Here is a 25618-nt window from a genome sequence, read left to right as displayed (position 1 = left end):
TTACAATTATTATTATCATTATTGTTATTACTAATATTATAAATAAGTATTATTATAATAATAATAATTATTATTATTATTATTATTATTATCACTAGAAAATAATATTATGACGAAAAAAGTAGTTAATATTAGGAAATAAAAATATGAATAAGATTAGGAGTAAGACCATGAATTTAGTTAAGGTAAATACACCCGAAAAAATAATTATAAGTATGTGTACGATTAAAGATATTATATATATATATATATATATATATATATATATATATATATATATATATATATATATATATATATATATATATATATATATATATATATATAGGTGAAGATGATTATAATTAGATCATGATATCAAAATTCTTATTATTATTATTATTATTATTGTTATTAATATAATTATGAATATAATAAAAATTTATTATAATTTAATAGTACTTTCATAAAAATTAGTATTATTATCATTTTAAAAATAGTATAACTATTATCATTAACATAAGTATATTAATAATGTGATTATCATTATTTTTTTTATCACTACTAATATTAATTTGTATAATTAGAACTACAATTTGGATAAACGAATAAAATACATAAATATATATATATATATATATATATATATATATATATATATATATATATATATATATATATATTTAACACATATAATATAACAAAATATTTTTTTTTTATAAAAGGAATATATGAAATATAAATATATTATTAATATAAAAATAACATCATTAATAGGTTATATATATATATATATATATATATATATATATATATATATATATATATATATATATATATATATATATATATATATATATATATATATATATATATATATATATATATATATATATATATATATAACCCATTTGATTTCAATTATGTATATTAATAAATGTACAAATGATATAGGTTCGTGAATCCGAGGCCAACTCTGCATTGTTCAGTTGTTAAATATCGTTATAAGTATTTTCACTACAAAATACATTATGGTGAGTTTCATTTGCTCCCTTTTTAAATGCTTTTGCAATATATATTTTTGGGACTGAGAATACATGCGCTGTTTTTATAAATGCTTTACGAAATAGACACAAGTAATCGAAACTACATTCTATGGTTGGATTATCTAATCGAATATGCCCCTATTAAGCTTGGTAGCCTAAGAATTAGGGAACATCATTAATTTTAAGAATTAGTGCACCCCTAATTGACGCGAATCCTAAAGATAGATCTATTGGGCCTAACAAACCCCATCCAAAGTACCAGATGCTTTAGTACTTCGAAATTTATATCATGTCCGAAGGAGGATTCCGGAATGATGGGGATATTCTTATATGTATCTTGTTAATGTCGGTTACCAGGTGTTCAATCCATATGAATGATATTTTTGTCTCTATGCATGGGACGTATATTCATGAGAAATGAAAATCTTGTGGTCTATTAAAATGATGGAAACGATTATTTATGTTAAACTAATGAACTCACCAACCTTTTGGTTGACACTTGAAAGCATGTTTATTCTCAGGTACGAAAGAAATCTTCCGCTGTGCATTTGCTCATTTTAGAGATATTACTTGGAGTCATTCATGACATATTTTAAAAGACGTTGCATTCGAGTCGTTGAGTTCATCAAGATTATTATTAAGTCAATTATAGTTGAATATATTATGAAATGGTATGCATGTCGTCAATTTTCGATGAAATGAAAGTTTGTCTTTTAAAAACAAATGCAATGTTTGTAAAATGTATCATATAGAGGTCAAGTACCTCGCAATGTAATCAACTATTGTGAATCGTTTGTAATCGATATGGACTTCGTCCAGATAGATTAGGACAGGTCTCTACAAGTACCAAGTTAAACCAATAACCCGGTCATTTATCCTTGCAAACTCAGTCGGGTACTCATTCCTGACGTACTCAATCCAATCCCGCGGATCCTCTTGCGGTGCTTGTGTGTCTGCTGACGCACTTGGTGCGGTTCTAGTATGCTTTGCTTGATTCTGCATTTACAATTTAGCCACAAAACAACCACAAAAACTCAAAAGTTAGTGTTAGCTAAATTTAAATTCGCAACATCCTCTTTTACTCATTTTCATTTTCTAATTAAACATCACATAAGAGCATGTCTCAAAATAACACTATCCTTCGCAACCAACTAAACAATCATGCCATGTTACATGAAAAGCTAGAATCAAAGTATCAATAAAATTCAATCTCCAAACAAACTAGGCTTAGCAATTCATGAACAAAAACTTAAACGAACTCAAAATAATCTTTGAAAACACTTCAACGCATGAAAAACTCCAAGCATGCGCAAACATAGTCAAAATTATTAATTTAATTAGCAATCCAAGTCAAAACATCAAAAACCAACTAACTTCTCACTTGACCCGCCCAAATTACCCCACACTATCATGAACTACCTCCATTAACCTTCACACACACAAAACCCCAAATTAAAACCTCAAATTCAGATTTAATCTCATAGCAAACCCTAGCATCAATAATATGCACTAATCACATGTAAACATCATACAAATAAGCATATTAGGCATTATTAACACTAATCATGTGAATCATTAAGCATTTAACGAATTAGGGTTAACCCCACACTTGACTTTCAATCAATCATCAATTAAAGCATAACTAACAAAATTAGAGATGAAATTAAGTGCAAGAGTAAGAAAAATGGACCCTAGGAGGCATGATTCACTAGTAATTTGAGAGAAAATCACACAAAGAATTTTGAGAATTAAAAACCCTAGCCTTGAGATGCGTTTGTATATGTTTGTGTGTGTTAAAGTGGGTGTAAAATGGTATAAAATAGCCTTAAAACCCCCTAAAAATCGACTGGACCCATTTAAAATTTGGGTTATAACAAATTGGTTTGGGTCATAAAAGCAGCGAAGGGGTCTGATGGGCAGCAATGCGCGGTGCGCACAAACCCGCGCGGCGCGCGTTATACTGTATACGAAATGCACGGTGCGCGTAATGACACGCGGCGCGCGTTATAATGTGACATGAGGTCAGAAAATTTACGAAAACTTCCAGCTATTCTTCTTCACAAGTGCACGGTGCGCACGTATATGCGCGACGCGCAGTACTCCAGACTCGAATTTCGACGCCATTTTCCAAACTTAACTCATTTTTACTTATCCTTAACGAACCAAAACACTAACGCTGATCATATTGTACCTATTTCAAGCATGAAAATATACAAAACAAAAATAATATACAAACTTTACAACAAAGATTACCACCAAGACTATCACGCGTCGGTGGAGGTAAAGATGAGTTTAACCTCATCATCCACCTCTTGCGATCCATCGACATAATGTTTTATCCGATGACCGTTCACCTTAAACTCTTCCCCCTTCGAGTTAACCAAATCAACCGCCCCATGGGAATAAACCTTACGAACAATAAATGGTCCCAACCACTTAGACTTCAGTTTTTCGGGAAACAAACAGAATCGTGAATTGAAAAGAAGCACACGATCCCCCTCCTTAAATTCCTTAGGATCTTTTAAACGACTATCATGCCACTTCTTCGTCCTCTCCTTACTAATCAAAGAATTTTCATAAGCATCTAGCCTCAATTCCTCTAACTCATTTAATTGGCTCAAACGAAGGCGACCCGCCTCCTTAAGATCAAGATTGCTCGTTTTGAGAGCCCAAAAAGCTTTGTGTTCAATAACCACCGGGAGATGACATGCTTTACCATAAAGTAACCGAAAAGGAGTGGTTCCGGTTGGCATTTTGTACGCCATTCTAAATGCCCATATGGCATCATCAAGCTTAAACGACCACTCCTTAGGATTAGAACCAATTGTTTTTTCAAGAATCCTCTTTAAAGCTCAGTTGGTGTTTTCGACTTGCCCATTGGTTTGAGGATGGTAGGAGGTCGAAACTTTATGGGTCACCCCATATCGTTTCAACACCTTTTCAAGTTGGGCGTTACAAAAGTGAGTTCCCCGATCACTAATCAAAGCTTTTGGGGCACCAAACCGAGAAAAGAGTTGTTTAAGGAACGAAACTACAACCCGTACATCATTAGTGGGAAAAGCTTGCACTTCGACCCATTTCGAAACATAATCGATGGCAACGAGAATGTAGAGCTTATTATTAGATTTTGGAAACGAGCCCATGAAGTCAATCCCCCATATATCAAAAACCTCGCAAACTTGGATGACATTTTGAGGCATCTCATCTCGTTGGGTGATTTGGCCCGCCCGTTGACAAGCATCGCACGATTGACAAATTCGGTGGGCATCCTTGAAGATAGTAGGCCAATAAAAACCGGCTTCAAAGACTTTTCGCCCCATAACTTGGGGACCATAATGCCCACCCGTCGGTCCATGATGACATTGGACAAGAATGCGCTCGCATTCGTCTCTGGAAACACATTGGCGGATCATTCCATCGAAACACCGCCTAAAGAGATAAGGGTCCTCCCAAAAATAATACTGAAGGTCACTAAAGAATTTCTTACGTTTATGATGTGACCAACCCTTTTCTAAGAACCCCCCAACCAAGTAATTAGCAAAATCAACGAACCAAGGATCTTCACACTCATCCACCTTCATGAGATAATCATCGGGGAAATCATCATGAATAGTAGTCTCATCGAGAACCTCACGGGAAGGATTCTCAAGACGTGAAAGGTGATCGGCCGCTAAGTTCTCGGCACCCTTTTTATCCCGGATCTCAACATCGAATTCTTGCAAAAGCAAGATCCATCTAAGAAGTCTAGGTTTAGCATCCGGTTTAACGAAAAGGTACTTTAGAGCGGAATGGTTCGTAAAGACTATAGTCTTAGATAAGACTAAGTAGGACCGGAACTTATCAAACGAAAAAACCACCGCAAGGAGCTCCTTCTCAGTGGTAGTATAATTCAATTGCACTCCTTGCAAGGTCTTGCTTGCATAATAAATGGGTTGGAAATGTTTCTCGACCCTTTGACCCAAAACAGAGCCAACAGCAAAGTCAGAAGCATCACACATAAGCTCGAATGGAAGGGACCAATTCGGAGCAATTATAATGGGTGCATTGATCAGTTTCTCCTTAAGAAGATTGAATGCCTTAAGGCACTCGTCGGAGAAGTTCCAAGGTGTGTCCTTTTCGAGGAGTTTGTTCATCGGGTTAGCAATTTTAGAAAAATCCTTAATAAACCGCCGGTAAAAACCGGCGTGCCCGAGAAAACTCCGAACACCCTTAACATCGGTGGGAGGTGGAAGGTTCTTAATAGCCATTACCTTTGTAGGATCCACCTCAATACCATCCTTAGAAATCTTGTGCCCGAGAAGTATGCCCCCTTGAACCACGAAATGACACTTTTCCCAATTGAGCACAAGATTAGACTTCTCACACCTTTCCAACATCCGTTCTAAGTTAAGAAGGCATGAATCAAAAGTGTCACCGAAGACCGAAAAGTCATCTATGAACACCTCCATGCAATCCTCTATCATATCGTGGAATATGGCCATCATGCACCTTTGAAAAGTGGTCGGAGCATTGCAAAGGCCAAAGGGCATGCGTCGGTATGAAAATGTGCCATACGGGCACGTGAAAGTAGTTTTCTCCTGGTCCTCGGGCGAGATAGGAATTTGGAAATAGCCCAAAAAACCATCAAGAAAACAATAAAAGCTGTTTCCCACTAACCTCTCTAGCATTTGATCCATGAAAGGTAACGGGAAGTGGTCTTTGCGTATGGCGTCGTTCAACTTTCGATAGTCAATACAAACACGCCACCCCGTGACAGTCCTAGTGGAAATTAACTCGTTTTCATCATTGGTGGTAATAGTCATACCACCTTTCTTTGGTACACAGTGTACCGGGCTAATCCACGGACTGTCAGAGATCGGGTAAATCAGACCTGCATCGAGGAGCTTAATGATCTCTTTCTTCACGACATCTTGCATGTGCGGGTTCAACCTCCTTTGACGTTGCACCACAGGTTTGGAGTTTTCCTCCAGTAGGATTTTGTGGGTGTAATAGGAGGGACTAATACCCTTGATGTCATGAATTTTCCATGCAATGGCCGGTTTATGGGTCTTGAGCATAGTTACAAGCTCAGTTTTCTGACCTATAGTAAGAGAAGAAGAAATAATTACCAGGAGCTTAGATTCCTCCTGCAAATAAGCGTATTCCAAATGATCTGGAAGTGGCTTCAATTCTAACTCGGGAGGTTCCTCAATTGAAGAATTGCTCCGGTAATCCGCATCACGTTCGAGTTCTTTGAACTCCTCCTCAGTCGGCTCATAACCGTTTTCCATCAAGGTGGTCAAAATATCCACCTCCTCAACCTACAACTCTGCATCAATTTCAACCAATGAACACTCTCCTGAACCCTGTAACTCTGGGAATTCCTGCAACAACTCAGACTGGACATTCACAGTGTTAAGAAAATAACATGTATCATCAGTGTAGGCAGGGTATTTTAAAGCATGGTTGATTGAGAAAGTTGCATACAAATCATCTATCCTAAGGGACAACTGTTGGCCATAGACATCAATGATACACCTAGCAATATTTAAAAATGGCCAACCCAAAATCAGTGGAATCCTCTCATCCACTTCCATATCCAACACCACGAAATCGGCCGGGAAAACCAACGACCCCGTCTTAACTAGCATATTCTCTATAATTCCACGAGGGAATTTAATGGAGCGGTCAGCTAGCTGAATAGCTATACGCGTGGGTTTCAACTCCCCGGGGTCTAGCTTCAAGTAAATAGAATAGGACATTAAATTTATGCTAGCCCCCAAATCTGCCAACGCCTTCATACAATCCAAATTACCCAGTAAACAAGGAATGGTAAAACTCGCAGGATCCTCAAGCTTCTCAGGAAGCTTGTTTGCAACTACCGCTGAGCATGCGGCATTCAACCTAACTGAAGACACGTTCTCCAGCTTCTTCCTGTTAGTTAGCAAGTCCTTAAGAAACCTTGCATACTTGGGCATACCTGCAATCACATCAATAAAAGGCAAATTTATGTTAACTTTTTTAATCACTTCCATGAACTTGGACTTTTCTGCCTCCAGCTTCTCCAATCTCTGCTTCCTCAGGAATGTGAGTGGTGGTTGATACTCTTTAACTACCGGTTTTGCAGCAACAGTTTTCAGTACCCTCACAACCTTCTCAATCACCTGTTCTGGCTCCTTTTCCCCCTCCGGTTCACTAACAACAACCGGCTCACTATCCTTAACCAACGGCACTCGCAAATCATACTCATCGGGCTTCCTTGGTGAATCATATGCTAAAGCACTGCGGGTAGTGATAGCATTAACGTGCCCATTCTTCGGGTTATTATCTATCTTACTCGGTAACTCCCCCGGTTTCCTCTCATTATTCTGACTAGCAAGTTGACCAATTTGTTTCTCCAGATTCTGAATAGCTGCTTGTTGATTTCGAAACATTTGATAATTCTTCTCATTGTTCTGAGTAACAGTAGTAACAAGCTGAGTTTGAGACATTACAAGCTTTTCGATCATAGCTTCAAGGTTGGATTTTTTCTCTTCGGCTTGGGGTTTCTGAAAATACCCGGGAGCTTGCTGTTGATATCCTCCACTAGAACCTGGCTGGAACCTCGAACCTTGATTACCTTGAGGATTATAGGGATTGTTGAAATTCCTATTAAACTGTGCATGTCCCTGAAACTGATTGTTGTTCTGTTGACTAATATAAGTGATCTCTTCCTTTTGCCCTATCGTTAGCCCCGCATCACAATCTTTTGCCAGATGTAATCCCCCACAATACTCACAACCAACCTTCATACCATGAATATCCTTATTTATCTTCTCCAAATTCCTACCAAAGGAATCCAACTTAGCACTTATAGACCCAAAATCGTCATATGCACCAGTGGTTTCGGTTCTCTTAACTGAAGCTGAACGAGTTGACTCATGATCTTGATGCCATTCGTGAGTGTAAGCAGCTTGCTTTTCAATAATCGCTAGTGCCTCTTCTTCGGTTTAATCCATCAAAGTCCCACCTGCTGCTTGATCAATACTCTGACGAGTTGGGATGTCACACCCCTTATAGAAAATCTGGACCTTCTGTAAATCATTCAACCCATGATTCGAACACGAGCGTAACATATTAGAATAACGGTCCCAAGCATCAAATAATGTCTCGCTGCTCTTTTGTCTGAATTGAGAAATATCTGCTTGAAGTCTAGCAGCTCGAGACGCAGGGAAAAACTTTGATAAGAACTTATCTACCAACGTATCCCAGGAAGTAATCGCTCCTTCCGGTTGCTTATCTAACCATCTCTTGGCTTCTCCCTTAAGAGTCCAGGGAAAAAGTCTCGTCTTGATCGAAGTATCGGCAACCTCATGCAGTTTGAACAAGTTGCAAACATCATTGAAAATACGAAGATGCTCGTTAGCATCCTCACTATCCTTGCCATGAAATTGGCAGTCAGAAGAAATCAAACTCAGGATCGGCCCTGTAATTTGAAAAGGCTGAGTGATGTCCGGTTGAGTAATCGAATTGCCTTGGCCCCCTCGTGTGGCCTTCAACTTTTCTGCCATAGTCTGAGGTCAATTCGGTTGATCAGCTTGGTCAGCCATATCTTCAGTCTCGAAAAGATCTAATGAAACGTAAGATTCTTCTTCTTCTCTGATTTCAGGTGGTGTATCGGACACCATAGTCTCAGAACTACTACCCAAATTAATTATATTAGCACTCGAAGAAAAAGATGAATCCACTGTAGACTGTTGCTCTTGACTTAACGCTCTGAATAACTCTCTTTCGGGTTCTACAAATGGTTGAAGAATCGGAGAATTAGAAGAACGCGTATGTGGGATGCACTACCTGTTATCTGCGAAATCACAACTAACAACTGATTAAACGCACCGATTCAACTGAGAAAATACGAAAAGAGATAATAACTATAACTAAAATTAAACTAAGAACAATTAGATAACAATCTTAATTTTCGACACAACTGTCCCCGGCAGCGGCGCCAAAAACTTGATGTGTAAAATCGTGTCTATAATTTATAATGAAAAATGCATGTTAAAAGATTACTACACACTAACGGGCAGTGTACCCGATCGTATAATAGTATAAAATTGGTAATTCTGAAATCGTTTCAAGGACAGTTTAAACGTGAGAATTAAGATTGTAACTAATAAAATAAACTAAGTTAATCTATGAAAATCGAAAGTACGAGATAGTTTGTTTTGTGGCTATTTAACGATTAGCCAAATCAAAGATTGATTAAAAGTAAAAGACAATATTTTTGGTATTTTTAGGTTTAAGTTTTAAAGCAAACAGACAAATAAAATAAGTTAGTCTAAATCAAATAGGAAAAACAAATGTTCGTCTAGACTCTTTACACCTAGTCTTGGATGCATTTAGATTAAGCCCCAGTTATTTTTTTAACCTATGCGAATTATCTAGTCGGTTCACCTGGAATTCCCTAGCGCAAACACTTCAATTAAAATTACACGATACGGAATTCCCCGTAGCCTAAGACCTCCTAATTGTGACCAAATATTTCAACTGAGATGAAGACTTGAATCGCAATCACACCAACTCTCGTTGTGTGTAATTCACCCCTATTTCGTCTTGCCTTTTGAATTCAATTTACTCTCGTCTTCGAGTAAGCAAACAACCAATTAAGACAAACCAATTGTAAATTCATGCGTTAAATTAATGAACTCTCGTCCTATCAAACAAATACACAACCAATTGAATCGAAAAGTCTAGCTTTAATAAGAATCGTTCTTTAATCCAAACATCAAATCACCATAAATAAAACGAATAATTGTTAAGTAGCATCCAAAACATAGGTTAATAAGTCTAAACAAACATTAAATAACTTAGCCAATAATCATGGCAATAATAGAAATCAAAATAATCAAAACACATTAATTGATAAATTAAAATAATTAATTAACAAAACAAATATAGAAAAAGAAAACATATATCGTTCAACTACCGTCCTTTTCAAAAAACCTATTCTCATCCTTTAACATTTCTACTAACTTATTATTTTTATTATGAATTATGATATGAAGAAGCAAGAAAGCGGAGATTAGTATATTTGAATAATAATGGGGTAAACACTGTCGTACTGTATATAGCAGGACGTACTAGACTTTTTCCTTACTCTTTATCATGTGACTAATCAAAACACATTAATTGATAAATTAAAATAATTAATTAACAAAATAGATTTAGCTAAAATATAGAAAAAGAAAACATATATCGTTCAACTACCGTCCTTTTCATAAAAACTATTCTCATCCTTTAACATTTCTACTAACTTATTATTTTTATTAATATTATGAAGAAGCAAGAAAGCGGAGATCAGGATTTTTGAATAATGGGGAAAACACTGTCGTACTGTATATGGCAGGACGTACTAGACTTTTTCCTTACTCTTTATCATGTGGTTGATGCCATTGCAACGTAACCCCGACTACACATTAAATGTTACGATTCTTATATATCTCATAAATTTATATTTATTAATCTTTATGTTTATATCTCACAATATTTACCTTGGCTTTCTTACAGTTGCACAATAATATCTCCATCACTGCATTAAGCATATGTTTTTAGATGTGTTCGTCATTGTTAATGTATTTGATGAGACGTATTTAAATATGGACATCCGTTGTAATTTTTTAAATCATTAGGGTGACTTTCATAAAGATAAAGATTTATATAATATTACCTTAGTAAATCATAGTCTTTCATTATTGTAGCTTTTCATAGAATGAAAAAATCATTATCTATGTAATTAATTTTCAAAGATTTTTGAGCAGCCATGCAATGTACGGGCTCAAAACCTAGTATATATATATATATATATATATATATATATATATATATATATATATATATATATAGTGGTAGGATCAACAAGGAAGTAATCAATCGGGGCGAAGCGGATGGAAGCAAAATTATATATATATATATATATATATATATATATATATATATATATATATATATATATATATATATATATATATATATATATATATATATATAGTGGTAGGATCAACAGGGAAGTAATCAATCGGGGGGAAGCGGATGGAAGCAAAATTATTTTTTTTTTGTTTCGTTTTTTGAAAAAACTTTGTTCACGAACATTATAGATTGAATGAAAATATGAACATTTAATAAAGACACTTTATGATAAATGTTTTTTATTTTGGCGGGAAAACGTTCGAAGAAGTAATATATAACAATTATCGTGTTTTTTGAGCGTATGTTGAGGTTTTAGATATTAGGGTTTAGATATTAGGGTTTAGAAATATAGGGTTTAGGGTTTAGATTTAGGATTTAGATTGAGTTTTTAACACGAACGGTTTAGAGTTTAAGGTTTAGGGTTTAGGGTTTGGGGTTTAGGGACTAAACCCAAAACACCAAACCCTAAACCCTAAACTCTAAATCGGACTAAATTTTACTTCACAAAACATGAAAAAAAACGTTAACATTCTTCACGATCAATATTATCTTGAATGATATTTTTGTCGATTGTTTTCCCGCCAAAATAACAACATTCATCACGAAGTTTCTTTTTTAAATGTTCATATTTTCGTGTGTTCTTGATGCCTGAATTTTTTTTCCAAAAAAACGAAAAAATAAAATTTGCTTCCCCCCGCTTCCCCCCGATTGGTTACTTCCCCATTTATCTTGCCCATATATATATATATATATATATATACTAGTGAAATGACCCGTGGAACCACGAGTTTGTTTAAACGAAACAGTTTAGTGATACATTTTAGGTATTAAGTGAATTTAAACGCTAAAGTCATTTAGTGTAATGACCCATCAGGCCCCCGACTAAGAAACTTCTCGTTAGTTTTACAGACACATTGATATACTTAACGTGGTCGGAATAAATGAACTACATATATTTTCTCACCATCATCTTTTAATTTTCATTACAATTACTATTTTCCTTGTCATAAAAGTCTATATAGAACCTTTTATTGAGACGTGTTTTTCGCATACATATATAACGTAATTAAACTCGTAAATAAAACTCATATGTGAATTTGAATAATAATATAATAATAATAATGAGAGTGAATTTTTTTCCCGAAAAATATGAAATAAATAAATAAGTAGATTTAACTTAATTAGTCATTAATTAGATTAATGACATCACCTTGAGGGCTTAGATTTTTTTCTTTTTCTTTTTAATTTTTTTTAGCAAAGGAATTAGCCTAGTAATGACATCATCATTATAGAATTTTAATAGAAACTATATATATATATATATATATAGCGCGTGTTAATAATCCTAAGTGTCATTCTCTCAATTAATCTGAATTAAATTTGCATACATGTCAAATTCTCAATTAAACCGAATTAAATAATCTTATGTGTCATTATCCTAATTAAGGAGATTATTACCTTTACCATATTAAACTATTAAAAAGTTAATTTGTATGTAAACTAAATCAAAACGTTGAATCAAATACAGTAACTTTAAAACGTTATTATTTAGCCATAAAATTTATCATATCCAAGCATAATATAAATTATGGCGAATCATTATAATTTATCATAATATAAAATTTAAGTTAATTTATTACCATCATATCCATAAAATTTATCTTTTGAAAACTATCCATAGTTACCTTAAATCATTATTCTTACCTTTTAAATTCTTCTCTTCTTTATACACATATACAGTAACCTTTTTAATCTATATAGGTGCCGAATCAAATACGTTCTCTTGATTAGTAAGAGATTAACTAATAAGTTATCACGTATTGTAGATTTGTAGTTATGGATATATTCTTTTGATTAGTAAGAGATTAACTATAAATTATCATGTATTGTAGATTTGTAGTTATGTATATATCTAATGTGGCTTGCTTTTAATAATTATTTTTTATTTTATTTTACGTACATATACGAATTAGGTAAAAAAAACTCTTTAACAATATTTAGTGATACTCCTTCCTGATTTTGATTGTACGACTTTTATTTTAACACGATGTGTAAGTTATGAAGTAACAAATTTAGAGGTAGTTGATTTTAATATTCAATGACACTATAACAATTTTAAAATATTAATCTGCAACGAATTTCACCAAAATATGTACTTCTACTTTTGTTATATATTCAACAGCTGCAAATTGTATTCTTAGAACTTCCGTTCAACGAACGAGCTTATAACATTGCAACGAACTTCACGATAATATGTACTTTATTCAACAATTGCGAAATCATTTTTTTTTTTTTTTTTTTTGAAAAGCTTGCGAAATCATATTCTTGGAACTTTCTTCCAACGTACGGGCTCATAAATTGCAACGAATTTTACCATAATACGTAGTTATGCTTTTATTATATACTCCTTATTCAACATTCAACAGTTACAAAATCATATTTTTAGAATTTCCGTCCAACAGACGAGCTCATAAAACTAGTATATATATATATATATATATATATATATATATATATATATATATATATATATATAGAGAGAGAGAGAGAGAGAGAGAGAGAGAGAGAGAGAGAGAGAGAGAGAATGAATGATCTATAGAGAATTTGCATATAAGCAAACTCAGAGAATCACATAACTCAGTATGCCATAGATTAAGCTAAGTCTTCATAAAATACACTAAGTTATTTGATTTTCTCCTCTGAAAAGTTCTGTCTCGAGTCTCGATTTTCATCAGTATTAACTATTCAAAAAGTATAGACATAACATGTGATGTACAGCTTGGGGGGTCAACTACATATAAAAGTGATTTAGATTTATGCATATCTTTTATAGGTCCCGTTCAAGATTGCATGTCATTTACTCACTTGGTTATAAATTTGATTTTTCATAAAGTATTTAGTGTGTATATATTTTTTTTTTTTGAAAAGCAGACATTTCATTAAACACAAAACATATACAAGAACTTGAGCATTGAGCCCAATCAAGAAAACAAACACGACATGTTGCAAAGAAAGTAACCAAAGCTAGAGACGCATTAAAAAATACACGACACTACTATCTATTTTAAGTATATACTAGGATTATACAACCAAGTTAACCAATCGAATTTACATCCTCTTGATCTATGGGAAATCCAATCAAAGGACTTTACTTGTATCTCGTTCATTGCCACCGGGATGCACCAACCTTTTCCACGAAAAACAAAATTGTTCCTATTTGTCCATATAAGATAGGCACAAACCCACTCGATCGCTTGCCACACTTCTTTCCCTTGATCCGTCATGTTAACCGGCCCATTACCACGAAGGATTTCATTCATACTAAGATTGGACATTAATCCAAAGCCCCACCATGAGAAGACCTGGTTCCAAATATCCATAGACTTGGAGCAAAATAATAATGCATGGTCAACGGTCTCGATGTCATCATCACACAACGGAGAACGTACGGTGTCAAGATCTATACCTCGCTTATCTAGTTCAATCCTAACGGGTAATAGTTTTTGTGTTGCCCTCCATACAAAATTTTCTATCTTCTTAGGAATTAAATTATTGCGCATAGTTTCATACGAGGTGGAGGTACCCGAATAAAATTGAACATAAATAATTGAAGTAAGACTTTTAACCGAAAAGTTACCGTTAGATGTGAGTGACCATTTCCATTCATCTTTCCTGTCTCGGTCAAAGTTATACTCGTCAATTATTTTTTCGATTTCAGCTAGTTCTCCGATCGCACGTCCCCTAGGATTTCTGGCCCAACCCGCTTTAAACTTCGGCCCATTAACAGAAAAATCAATCCTGTCTGCCACTGTTGCTCGACTTTCTGCATCTAACCTGTGTAGTCTAGGGTAAATATTGTTGAATCGTCCTTTGCCCGTCCAATTATCGTTCCAAAAGCTTGTTGAGTAGCCATCACCAACTTTCTTGAAAAAAGAGTCTCGAAATGGAATTCCCATCTCGGCTAGCTCGGTACCTGTCAAAAGAATATCACGCCAAACACTTGGGTTTAGGGATCGAATTTCTCCAACCCCTAATTCCAAGCCACCGTTCGGCCCATAAATGCTACGAATGATATTGCACCAAAGGGAATTGGTTTCGGTTAAAAACCTCCACCACCATTTTCCCAAAAGTGCCAAGTTCTTGTGTTTTAAAAGCCCCAAATTCAGCCCGCCTGAATCATAAGGTGAAACAACTTTTTCCCATTTAACCCACGAGATTTTATGACTCGTTTCCGACCCGCCCCAAAAAAACACTTTTCTCACATTCTCAAGTATTTTTAACACACACTTTGGAGCACGAAAGAGAGAGAAATAATACAATGGAAGACTATTTAGGATCGATTTGATTAGCACTATTCTTCCTCCGGATGACAACGCCCTCATTTTCCAACCCGAGAGCCTTGCTTTTATTTTCTCAACAATGGTAACCCAATTCTTTTGTTTTGACATTTTTTCCCCAATCGGTAACCCTAAATAAGTAAAAGGAAAGCATCCAACTTTACATTCTAGACGACTTGCCACATGATTGATTTCATTTGCACTAACCCCGATACCATAGAGACAACTTTTATTAAAATTCACTCTTAAACCGGATGCCAATTCGAAGCATTTTAAAAGATTTTGGAGACTATAAGCATTCGATCGGCTCCATTCCCCAATAAACATAGTATCATCGGCATATTGTAAATGGGAAAGGGGAACTTTGTCGTTTCCAATTTCAACACCTTTGAAAAGTCCCTTTTCGGAAGCAATTTTTGACATAATATTCAACCCTTCTCCGGCTAAGATAAAGAGAAAAGGTGATAACGGGTCACCTTGTCTAATTCCTCTACCAAGTGAGAATTCACTAGTAGGAGAACCATTAACCAAAACCGAGATTGAAACGGATTTTAAACACGAACTAATCCAATTTATCCACTTGGACCCAAAACCCATACTTTTCATTACTTCCAACAAAAAATCCCAATTAAGGCAATCGAAAGCCTTCTCGAAGTCGACCTTGAATAAAATACTTTTTCTTTTTTGTGCACGTAAATACTCGATGCTTTCATTTACTATTAGGGCCCCATCTAAAATAAATCTCCCTTTGATAAAAGCACTTTGTTCCATTCCTACAAGAGACGGGATCACTTTCTTTAACCTATTCGATAGTAACTTAACAATTATTTTATAGTAACTTCCGATCAAGCTAATTGGACGATAATCACTAAGGTTAAGAGGATCCGCCTTTTTAGGAATAAGACAAATAAAAGACGCATTACATCCTTTCGAGAATTCTCCTTCTTCCCAAAACCATCGGATTGCTTGAACGAGGTCGTCTTTGATTAAGTCCCAATATTTTTTGAAAAACCTCATATTGAATCCGTCCGGGCCCGGAGCCTTGGTACCCCCCACAACCAAAGACCGCGTTTTTAATTTTAGATTCTTCAAAAGGTAATTCCAACCTTTCGCACTCCTCTGCCGATAATGATGGACAATTTAAATCTTCAATACTAGGACGCATTGTATCACTTTCTTCAAACACACGTTTAAAATGATTAAGGGCAGCATCTTTAATAACCGGGGGAGAATCGTTCCACACTCCATTTATTGTTAGGCCCCGAATGTTTCTTTGATTGTTGTTTCTTCGAATGATGTTATGAAAATATTTAGTGTTCTCGTCACCATCCATGATCCACTTAATCCGAGATTTTTGTTTAAGCATTCTTGTCTTAAGTCTCTCTTTTTCTAACCATTTTTTTCTAGAATCCCGCCATAGAACTTGCTCATTATCATTAAGTAGACAAGTTTCCGCTTTAACCTCCAATCCATTTGTGATGTTTTTCAAATCTTCAATTTCACCATCGAGATCTTTGAATTTAGAGCTCCACTCACGCAAGGCATTCTTCACATTCTTAAGCTTGTCTCGAAACAAGCAATCTTTTCTATTACCATTTTGAACCGGTTTGTTCCAAGCGTCTTTTATAATATTGTCAACCTCCTCATCATCTAACCATGCATAAAAAATTTTGAACGGTTTAGGACCAAAGTTTCTTTCTTCATCTTTTAGAACAATAGGACAATGGTCCGAAAGAGATCTATCTAACACAACCGCCATTAGATCATTCCAAAGAGTAAAGAACCTATCATTTACTAAAACCGATCAAGCTTACTAAACTTCACACCATCATCGCTTACCCTCGTAAAGTTTCTACCACCCATCGGAATATCCAACAAACAATTATTAGAGATAAAATCATTGAAACGTCTAGCTCTATATTCAACAAACTCGCAATTAAATCTCTCATTCCCGTGTCGCACTTCATTAAAATCACCACAAAGAATAACAGCTTCATTATTATTTGCTAGCTTAAGTGACAACTCATCCCATAATTGAACTTTCTTTTCATCATCGTGTGGCCCGTGTACATTAATAACATTCAAACCTTCACCCGAATCTTTCCATTTACCTTGTACACCTATCACCCACTCTACATTGAACCTAATAACATCTAACGCCTCAAAACAATTGGTATCCCATATCAATAATTGACCCCCTGCTAGCCCGACCATTTCTAGTTGGATAAAGCAACATTCTGTCGACCCCCACAAGTAATGTATCCATCTGTCCTCAACAATATTCAAACGTGTCTCTTGTAATGCTAGAAAGCTAGGTTTTTCTTTACTAATAAGTCTTCTAACCCAACCAACTTTATCATCAGGCCCCCCAATACCAAAACCCCTAATGTTTAGTGACATAATCTTTATTGAGAACAATAACATACGACAACAACAGAAGCCAAAAATCTTAATTGGAAGGGGCTTTTGCCTTCCACTTAAGACCTAACCTACATCCATAATCGTGAACCCCAATAGAATAAACTGAAGAAGAAGATTCGTTTGAGTTACCTTTAGAAACATCTGCATCTTTCGATCTTTTGTCAAAATTGGCACATGATGAGCAGTTTGATCTCAAAGGTTTATCAACCGGTTTGGAATTTCTTGCTTGGCTTTTAGCGTTTAGAAGTCGTGAAGATGATTTCCAACGTCTTACGCTAGACCAACAACAGCTACGCTTTGTTTTAACCTTCTGAGTACTTTCTTTCTTGTTAATCGGGTTGGTTGAGGTAAAGGTTGATTTGCTTGATTGTTTTGTTTTGGGTTGAGAAACTTTTGGTTTAGGGTCAGGTATGCGAATTGTATGTGGTTTAGGAGAGTTGATAGATTGTGAAGAAGATGGATTGTTCGCGCCGTTAATATTCCCCTCGTTTTCATCGATTCTGTTTCCAGTCTTACTTGTGCTGCTTGACTTATTACTTTGATCTACATTTTCCTTCATGATTGGGTTATTTCCCCCTGGGCTACTACATGTTGGTTTAAATGGACTGTTATTTGTTGGGCTACCTTTTCTTTGATTATCACTAGATGATGGATAGGTAGTTTTCACTTGTCTCAAGGGGGAATTATCCAAGTCCAATGCATTACACATAAGGGTTTCTTGGACTTTACTTGTTGGGCTTGGTGATTCGTGAAGTTGGGCTTGAACAAGATCTATATGTTCGCTAAAACGGTTCTTGAAACAAGATATAGGTGAGTAACCGACAATCTCCTCGTTGGCTCTTTCTTCGAGATTATTCTCTTGGAAAAAGTTACCTAGACCAAAGCATCGAGATTCTACATCTTCATCATTAAAGGTACCCATATTTTGAGGTTCACCGGAAACGTTATTATTAGTCGGAACCCTATCACCGGAAACTGGATTTTCTAACTTTTCTTCCTCATAGTCTGACTCACATTGATTGAAACTAACATCATCATCATCTGAATTCTCAAGCGTATCGTCCAAAAATTCATCATCATCGTCCTCTATGGATTGTATAAACTCACCCTCTTCAAGATTGTTTTCTTGTTCTTCTTCAAAGAATTTTTCTTCCTCCAACTTCATATCAATTACCCTTGACCTATCTTCATCTACGTATGCCCTAATGAACTTTCTCCCTATCTTAACTTCTACTTCTTCATCTATTCTTGACCATTCATTCGTGCATATCAATACCCATCCATGCTTTAGATTTTGGTTATCTTGTGTTAATGCACAATTTTCTGTTTCAAGGACTTTTCCCCATGTATTAGCGATGGAGGTGAAAACAAGAGTATTCCAAACAGATGATGGCACCCTACTTATTTTTAACCAGACCAATCGATCCTTCACCATTACATTATGTTCTTTGAGAGTGCAGCAACTGTTACACCATTGATAAATTGCGTGTTCTTTGTTTGAAAGTATTTCATTAACTTCAGAGGAAGACTTGAAAATCCAAAGTATCTGTAACCCTCCAAGATACTTTATATCACATGTGGTCATACCTTCAGCCCTACTTAAACCAATAATCTGATTGATGAAGTTCCAATTTTTTAAAGATCCAATAATAGATCTGCCAAACAAGTGCGTGATGTGTTGGGGTTCATTGATGAAGATTGTTTTGATTTGACCCGCGTCCTTCATGCTGTTTACACCATGTTTTCTTTTTAGGGTTTCTCTTAGATCTGCTGCTGCCCCTTTCAACTTCTCTCTTAGGTCGTAATTTTGATAGTTTACTACGTGATTATACGACCTGTGATCTCTGAAACTAAATTTCGCCGAGTTTTTATTTTTGTTAATTGTATCTCGTAGGTCATTTGCAGGAACCCTAACCCCATTCTCAGGAAACTTAACCCTTCTTTCATGTGCCCTGAACACCTTGATTTGGTATCCCTTCTCGAAGCAGATATTACTTAGATCCTTTAGCATGGATTCAGCATCTTTGACATGAGCAAATCTGGCAAACGCGAACCGATGGCCCCCTTTCAGCCGTTTCCCGGCCAAGTATACATCACGAATATCACCGAACGGTTTGAAAATCCTCCACAAATCCGTAACATTCCAACTCTCGGGGAAGTTGAAGAACATGAACGAAGTCAATTGAATTCCGAATAGTCCTCTCAAACGATCCTGTAGTCTACCATTGTATCGATCTCTTGATTCTTTCGTGCTTGAATGGAAATTAGTGTCCTCTCTCCTCTCGTTCTCTCTCCTCACATTCTCTCTCCTCACATTCTCTCTCACACACCCCATATCTTAGAAAAAAATGCAAAAACCAAAGTATTTAGTGTGTATACATGATATATGACTTTCAAACTCAGAATGATACAAATATTTTGTAAGTTGAGAACAATGTTGAAGTGTATTATTCCGACGCTAATCACGACTATGCTTAGTCATTGACTTTATGAAGACAAATCACTGTTATTGTTCTTCAATGGCAACTTCTAGTCTTAAAAAAAATTATCATTATACTTTTTCGAAAATGCACCATTTATGTTATCCTTATATACTAAAAGAGGTGGAGATTTCGATCGTTTTCCCCTCCCACAAGTATCCAAACGACAACCCACTCCACATCCCAAATTTACACTTTATTAAATAACAAAAGAACACAAATGCGCTAGTACTTTTTTTTTACATCAGTTTGGGATCACACAGGGGGACTTAACCACCCACGCGGTCATCTTTCGTAGTTGCATAACTCGCCCCCAACTACTGCCCTGGAGGAAACCCGGACCAATTCGAGGGCATGGCTGTTAAACCCTCCTCCCCGCTTGCCCCGCACTAAACGAAAGGCGACCTTGGTGGATACCTCAATTCAGAGATAACATTGAGTGCAATGTTGCAGCCCAGAGGAGCCGAACTCATGATCTCTCGCTAAGAGAAGCATGCCATTACCAGCTGAGCTACAACTCAATGTTAAATGTGCTAGTATATTATTTATGATAATGCATTGTTACATCACATATGCTCCAAGGGATTCATCACTTTATATTTAATTTGCTTTTTTTTTCACCAAAAAAAAAAGGAATATATGCTCCAAGGGATAATTAATACTCCCTCAGTCCGTATATAATTGTCCACTATTCCATTTTGGAATGTCCCAAATTAATTGTCCACTTCCATAAATGGAAAGGAAAGAAGATATTTCATTGGTGGATCTGGAGAGAGAAGATATTTCATTGGTGGAGAAATGAAGTTAGTGGAATTTTTTTAAACTGTGTGTTTTTTGTCTGGTGACAATAAATATGGGACGGAGGGAGTATCAATCTTGAAAGTTTACTGGTAATGAATGTACATTCTCCTCACCACTTTACATGCATTATGCATAAAGGTTTACATACAAAGTTACTTTTTGAAACAATAAACACAGACACACCCTTTTTATCTACGCCGGGCCTCGAACTCACGGGCTTGAACTCACAACTGTAAAGTTGATGAATTCCCTTGACACTCCTATGCTAGAAGCTCAAAGGTGATTTACATACAAAGTTTCTCGATGTTAGATCTAGTATGAATATTAAGTCGTGTTGGTCTCCTCCGGTCGCATTAAACGAGATACAAGTTAAAAGTTTTGAATGGATAGCGAAGCAGTGTAAAACAAAGAAAATCGCGTGGCATGATTGGCTTCACAATCCTCAATCGTTTCTATTGTAATTAGTGTGTATTCGTGGATGTTCATACTAGCGTAGGATTTTAGCTCGGTATCATTCGTTAGTATCTTCAAGTTTGGTTGTATTGTGTACGTTTGGCATTGCTATGCCTTAATTTAATCTAATATATTCTGCCTTTCAAAAAAAAAAAAAAAAAAAAAATGAATATTAAGAAGCTTCCTGCTTAAACTATAGCTAGGTTTGTGTTTAAACTGCAACGGAGTAATTTGTTAATGTTTATATATCATTTCTAGCTTGTATAGTGTAAACTTTTTTTAATATCCGGTGATAATGTAGTGGCCGGTGATCCTTTACACTATCACTTTTAGTTACACACCATTAAATTTCCTTGAAAATTTTGTACACTATCATACTTTAAAATATATTTAACTAGATTTTAAGAGCCACACTATTGTTTTTTTTTTTTTTTTTTTCTTTTCTTTAGCAGCGATTAGGATCACCCGAGGGAGACTTTAACCACCCGTTGCGATCATCTCCCGTTTCGACTATGCCGATGCAGCGATAAATCCCGCCCCCATCGCTGCCCGGGAGGAAACCTTGAAACCGATCCACTGACACGGCCAAGTAAAACCCCCCCTCCCTTTTACCCCTCAAACGATATGGGAAAGGTGCTATGGGTGGATACTTCATGACAGAGATGAAATTGTGTTTTTAATATGTAGCCAACGGGGGTCGAACTTCTGACCTCCCCTAAAGGAGTCAAGCCACCAACCGCTGGACCACATCACAATTAAAACTACTCCGAGCAAACCTAACATCATAGCAAGTACAACTGGGGTGAGATACCAAGTAAGCAACATGATACACCCGAGCTAAAGAAAACAGTGGTTCTAAAAAGAGACAAACAAAGTAGCATAATTTAGAAGCCAAGTTTCAAATATCATTTATCAAGTGAAAAAATACAAAATAAATTGATAGCTGAAAATTTATTTGTTCAACACTCGGATTAATTATCTATATTAACATCATCCCAGTAAAATCTTCTGTTGAGATCAAATCTGCTGTAGCTTGCTTTATCGGAGACCACTTGGTAGCACTTATCCACAACTTACAGTTTTTCTAATAGCTAAAAGCCACATACAACACTTCTATTATAATAGTACAACTGAGTTGGTGATCACTGAAATTCTATAAAGCTTAATTTTGAATGTAAATTGCATATTCCAAGTCATATAAGATGAAGAATACAAGTCTATATATATGCTTTATTTGTATTCACGTAATAATGTAAAATATAAAAACCTAGAGGCAGTTGCACACTGCTTAAAATGGATTACTACATTCAAGAGCAACTCTTATATATATCCAGCACCTCACTATCAGAAAGATAAAATGGGTGTCATGTGTCAAATGGTTAAGATCATTATTAAGCCAACACCAACACAAAAAGAGACAACATAACATAACCGCTAAGCAGATTACGCAATTGACATTTACCTATTCTGGTTCATAAACGACATCTGCAAAAATTTGAATTCTTGCAGCTCTTTCAGGTCCCAAAAGAAATGAGACTCTAGCAGACACCTGGAACCATAATCCATTGACATTAGATATGGTACATATTTAGTTAGTTTTGTACATGTAACTTGTTATCAACAAATTTTTCTAAATGGGTTGAAATTGTCACTTCTACTGAATACATTATACATACCGCCTTTTCGTTAGAAGTGCTGCACATGGAAACTTTCACACCTTTAGCAGAAGGCGGATCAATCAACCTGTAACCATAACACAAACGATTAATCATCTCAGAATTTATTTATAACAAGAAACCCATTTTCAAAATTCAGAAAAGTTGCTTACTCCAGGACGAAGTGGCAACAATCTCTTCTCAATGAGGAGCAAACAAAGCTCAGTTTTTCGCTTGTGAATTATAAAAATATATAAAGGTTTGACTTTTATAGTCAATTCATATCATACACCTTTTATGTAGTGCTTTATTGTTTTTTTATTTTATTTTTATTTTTTAGTTTTTATTTGTTTACTTATTTATTTATTTATTTATTTATTTTTTTCGTTTTCTTTTTAATATTTTCTGGCCGGAGGTCCTTTTGTAAGCAATCTCTTTATCCGTCGAATAGAGAGAGGGTAGACTTTCTCTACTCTTTGGAGTGTTTCACTAGGGTTAGAGAAATGACTTCTCTTTATTCTAAGATAGGGGAATGATTGTCTACGTCCTACCTCCCCATACCCCACATATGTGGGATTGGGTGTTGTTGTTGTTGTTGTAAAGTAGAACGTAGATTGAACATATTTAGTACTGTTTTTTTAACTATATTTCTTTCGTTTTCGATGTATAAACAATATTAGACCGAAGAAGTCAAAATGCACTACATTAATCATCAAACAAAAAAAGCAAATCATACTAAGTAGTAATTTCATACTTCAATAAAAGTATCATTAAATGAAACTTGGTGGAATAAAGCTTTCGCTCGACACGTTGCAGTGGTGGTTGAACACGGTTGAACACGGTTTCACACATAAAGCCTACAAAATACCACAAAAGTTTTAAAACAGCCAAAAAAATAAACTATGAACCCAAACATAAAATAAATTCGAATTGCACATAAACATACCAATATCCACAAAATAGGAGTAACATGAAAAAGAAACACAATACCTCAAAAAGTACAACAAACAAAGGGAATGCACAATACCATAATGGCTACAACAAATAAACCTGCATAAACAGCAACCACAACTGAACAAAAAAAAAAAAAAAAGCAAAAACAAAACACTGTGAAAACAAAAGGCGCGAGAAAAACTATATAAATATCTGAAGAATTGGATTCCTGTACGGATCGTAGACGGAATTTGCGATGACCCGGAAATTTCCGACCAAATTTAAAATTTAATCTTTATATGATTTCGACAAGATAAGCAAAGTCTGTAATATTGATGCTCAAAAATTTTTAAACTAATTTTATATATTCAGTTAACCTTTGACTATTGACCGACGATTCGCGAACATCTATATATATATATATATATATATATATATATATATATATATACAATAAGTTGGAATATTAAAATTAATTATAAATAACTTGCAATGTGTATTTAAAAACTGATTTATGTATATTAAATAAAGATATATATATACATATATATAATTTCAAGTTATTTAGTAAACGATAGTAACATTCGATTATTGATTCGATTGATATTTAAATAAATTAACTAAAACGTTTAAGATGAACAAGTAAAACACTAATTTGCTACAGTATTTTTGAATTGCTACAGTACCCGAAAAGCTACAGTTTTTTCGAAAACCACTATTTGCTACAGAAAAATTATTTTGCTACAGTAAAACACTATTTCAAAATGAAAATGTATGTATATTTTACAACTGTTATAAAATATAATATTAACTTAGATATAAAACGTTTTGATTTAAAATAATATTATTATATATTAAGACGTTAATTTATAAACGCAAATGACCATAACACTCAAACATACAAGCAACATTACGAGTGAGATAGTTTTTCATTGATTTGAGTCTTGTTATTGATAAAGGTACAATACACGAAACATAAAGTACAAGTTATTAAAGCGTACGAAGTAACGTTAAAAAAACCGGAACCAGGACATAAGTCGAGTGATAACGTACGAGTCATCGGAACAAAAATTACAAATCAACTATGCACGAGAATATAATATAATATATAATTAATTAATATAAATTATATATAATTATAATAATATGTCGACAAACTAAATAACAAAAACAAGTGTGAGCTGGAAACCCAACTCATGCGATCGCATGGGAGCCCTGAACTGGGAAAGTCCTATAAATTCGCTCGATTTCTGTTTCTGATTCATTCCTCACATATCTATCTCCTGACTCTCTTTATATATATATATATATATATATATATATATATATATATATATATATATATATATATATATATATATATATATATATATATATATATATATATATAATAATAATAATAATTATTATTATTATTATTATTATAAGGAGAATATGGGTTATAGCTATGGAAGTTATGGGTATTGTTCGGGGGTATTGTTCGTGAGGTCAACCTAGCGTTTATCATTTCCGTTGCGTCTACGTACTTTTCTGCAATATTGAATCACAATATTGATACGTGAGCATTCATGTCTTATCTTTTATATATT

The 25618-nt window shown here is 34.8% G+C and overlaps 1 protein-coding gene and 1 long non-coding RNA gene across 2 annotated transcripts; both read right to left on the bottom strand.

Moving 5' to 3' along the window:
• Positions 1-17080: 17080 nt before the first annotated feature.
• Positions 17081-17686, bottom strand: LOC139840539 (uncharacterized). Its single transcript, XM_071830801.1, has one exon. It carries the CDS (start codon positions 17684-17686, stop codon positions 17081-17083), a length of 606 nt encoding a protein of 201 aa, XP_071686902.1.
• Positions 17687-22337: 4651 nt separating this feature from the next.
• On the bottom strand, positions 22338-23337 carry LOC139904256 (uncharacterized). The gene is made up of 4 exons (XR_011778714.1): positions 23270-23337; positions 23118-23184; positions 22904-22990; positions 22338-22532 (listed from the first exon to the last, which is right to left on the bottom strand). It is a non-coding gene; the product is annotated as an uncharacterized lncRNA (long non-coding RNA).
• Positions 23338-25618: the final 2281 nt, after the last annotated feature.

The sequence above is a fragment of the Rutidosis leptorrhynchoides genome, chromosome 4 (assembly GCF_046630445.1).
Source record: "Rutidosis leptorrhynchoides isolate AG116_Rl617_1_P2 chromosome 4, CSIRO_AGI_Rlap_v1, whole genome shotgun sequence".
In the NCBI taxonomy this organism is placed as follows: domain Eukaryota; kingdom Viridiplantae; phylum Streptophyta; class Magnoliopsida; order Asterales; family Asteraceae; genus Rutidosis; species Rutidosis leptorrhynchoides.
This window is presented reverse-complemented; position numbering and strand designations above follow the sequence as displayed.

Coding starts and splice junctions, on each gene's coding strand:
- LOC139840539 (XM_071830801.1), bottom strand. CDS start 17,686: ATGTCACTAAACATTAGGGGTTTTGGTATTGGGGGGCCTGATGATAAA.